At 62.4% G+C, this 2,500-nt stretch overlaps 1 protein-coding gene across 1 annotated transcript in view; it reads left to right on the top strand.

Moving 5' to 3' along the window:
* Window positions 1-348: 348 nt before the first annotated feature.
* Window positions 349-2,500, top strand: part of LOC311370925 (uncharacterized protein) — a gene marked incomplete at its 5' end in the record, with an annotated part of 5,215 nt that continues 3,063 nt past the window's right edge. The window contains 2 exons of the mRNA XM_084489209.1: window positions 349-692; window positions 2,114-2,244. Of these exons, the coding sequence (XP_084345335.1) occupies window positions 349-692; window positions 2,114-2,244 (475 nt within the window). The remainder of the gene's footprint in view (window positions 693-2,113; window positions 2,245-2,500) is intronic.

Genomic DNA, 2,500 nt, shown 5'->3' on the forward strand with positions numbered 1-2,500 from the left:
GCTCGCCCCCCTGGGAGGGGAGGCCCCCCCGGGCGGTGGCGGCGGGGCCCGCAGCCCGGCCCTCGCCGACAGGACCGCTGCCCCCGCCCCCGCTGCCCCCGCCGCCCCCGCCCCCGCCCCCCCACCGCGTGGCCCCCGCCTCCCCCCGCCACCTCCCCTCCGCAGCCCCCGCCACCACCCCCTCCACCGCCCCCCCCGCCGCCGCCCCGGGCCGCCCCCCCCCCACCACCACCACCACTACGAGGAGAGGAGCACCCTGGCCCCGCTGTGGCAGCCCCCCGGCCCCCCCCGCCCGCCGCCCCCCGCCCACCGCCACCACTGGCCGGAGCCCGCCCCCAACGCCGCCAGTAGCGCGGGCGCCAACAGCGCCACGCGCCATTGGTCCTCCTGGAGCCTGGACCGGCCGGACGCGGTGGTGACGCCCTACAGCACGCCGCCCGACCGCTGCGTGCCCATCGAGGCGCCGGCCGGCGGCGGCGGTGGCGGCGGCGGCGGCGGCGGCCACGGCTACAGCTACAGCTGCCAGTCGTCCCCCGGACACTACAGCTCCCAGCATGCCCCTGGGCCCTGGCACAGCAACAACAACTACGACGACGACTATAATCACAGCAGCAGCCCGGCCGACCACGACGAGGCGGAGCTGTCGGACCTCGACTACCTCTACCAGTCCAGCCTGCAGGCCGGCAGAGCAGGTAGCTGCTGGGAGCGTGCACGCACGCACACACACACAGACATGCACACGTACATGCGCTCACACACACACACACACACACACACACACACACACACACTCACACACACACACACAGACACACACACAGACACACACACATAGAACACTCAAACACTATGTTGGACACCTGTTGATAACATTAGATTAGATTCATAGGGGAATCTAATCTATGCATGTGCTTTCCCCAGCTTTCCGCTCGGGAAAGCAATGGTTCTGACCTCTCTCCTACTCTCTCCCCTCCTCCCTCCTCCTCTCTCCTCCTCTCTCCCCTCCCCCTCCTCTCCACCTGTCTCTACCTCTCTTCGTCATCTCTCCTCCTCTCTTCCTCCTCTCTCCTCCTCTCCGCCTTTCTCATCGTCTCTTCTCTTCTCTTCCTTCTCACTTCTCCCACCGCCTCTCTCCTCCTCTCTCTCCCACATCCTCTTCCTCCTATCGCCTCTCCTCTCCCCTCTGTCCTCCACTTTCTCCTTTCCTCTCCTCCCCCTCCTCTCCTCTCTCTCTCTCCCAACTCTCTCTCCCAACTCTCCCCTCCTCTCTCCTCCTCTCTCTCCCCCAACTCTCTCCTCCTCTCTCTCCCCCTCCTCTCCCCTCCTCTCTCCTCCTCTCTCCTCCTCCTCTCTCCTTCTCTCTCTCTCCTTCTCTCAACCCAACCTCCTCCTCTCCCATCGTCTCTCCTCTTTCCTCCACTCTCTCCCGCTCCTCTCTCCTCCTCTCTCTCCTCCTCTCTCCCCCACCTCTCTCCTCATCTCTCTCCTCCTCTCTCGTCCTCTCTCTCCTCCTCTCTCTCCTCCTCTCTCTCCACCTCTCTCCTCATCTCTCCCACTCCTCTCTCCTCCTCTCTCTCCTGCTCCTCTCTCCTCCTCTCTCTCCTCCTCTCTCCCCCACCTCTCTCCTCATCTCTCTCCTCCTCTCTCGTCCTCTCTCTCCTCCTCTCTCTCCTCCTCTCTCTCCACCTCTCTCCTCATCTCTCCCACTCCTCTCTCCTCATCTCTCTCCCCCTCCTCTCTCCCGTCTCTCTTCCCCTCCTCTCTCCCCCACCTCTCTCCTCATCTCTCCCACTCCTCTCTCCTCCTCTCTCTCCTCCTCTCTCTCCCCTCCTCTCTCCTCCTCTCTCTCCTCCTCTCTCTCTCCTCCTCTCTCTCCTCCTCTCTCCTCCTCTCTTTCCTCCTCTCTCTCCTCTCTCTCTCCTCCTCTCTCTCCTCATCTCTCCCCCACCTCTCTCCACCTCTCTCCTCCTCTCTCCTCATCTCTCCCACTCCTCTCTTCTCCTCCTCTCTCTCCTCATCTCTCCCCCACCTCTCTCCTCTCTCCCCTCCTCTCTCCTCCTCTCTCCTCCTCTCTCCCTTCCTCTCCCACACCTCTCTCCTCCTCTCCCTGAAGGCTGCAGCCCGTCAGAGCGGCTCATATCCAGGAGAGGGGTGCAGGGGCCTCGCTCGCAGACCCCCAACGCAGACATGGAGAGGAGTGTGTACGGGGCAGACTGCAGTAGCACCCCCACCTACCTCAACAAGGTACAGACCCCCGCCCTCTGGCTCACTTCTGTGGGCCCACTTCTGTGGAGAGGACTCCCTCTACTAAGACCAGCACATTAATTCCATAGTCACATAATCATTAGTATTGATATAACAATATGAATGATCGTAACGGCTAGGTCCGTGGACCATCCGTATTCTGCAGTGCACACGCCGAGATTTATAAAATGTTGACTCGGAGGGATTTTAGTTTGTCACGATTGTTTCCCCCAAGGACAAAGATAACTCAGAGTAC

This window comes from Micromesistius poutassou (genome assembly GCF_964030765.1).
Source record: "Micromesistius poutassou genome assembly, contig: SCAFFOLD_6893, whole genome shotgun sequence".
In the NCBI taxonomy this organism is placed as follows: Eukaryota; Metazoa; Chordata; class Actinopteri; order Gadiformes; family Gadidae; genus Micromesistius; species Micromesistius poutassou.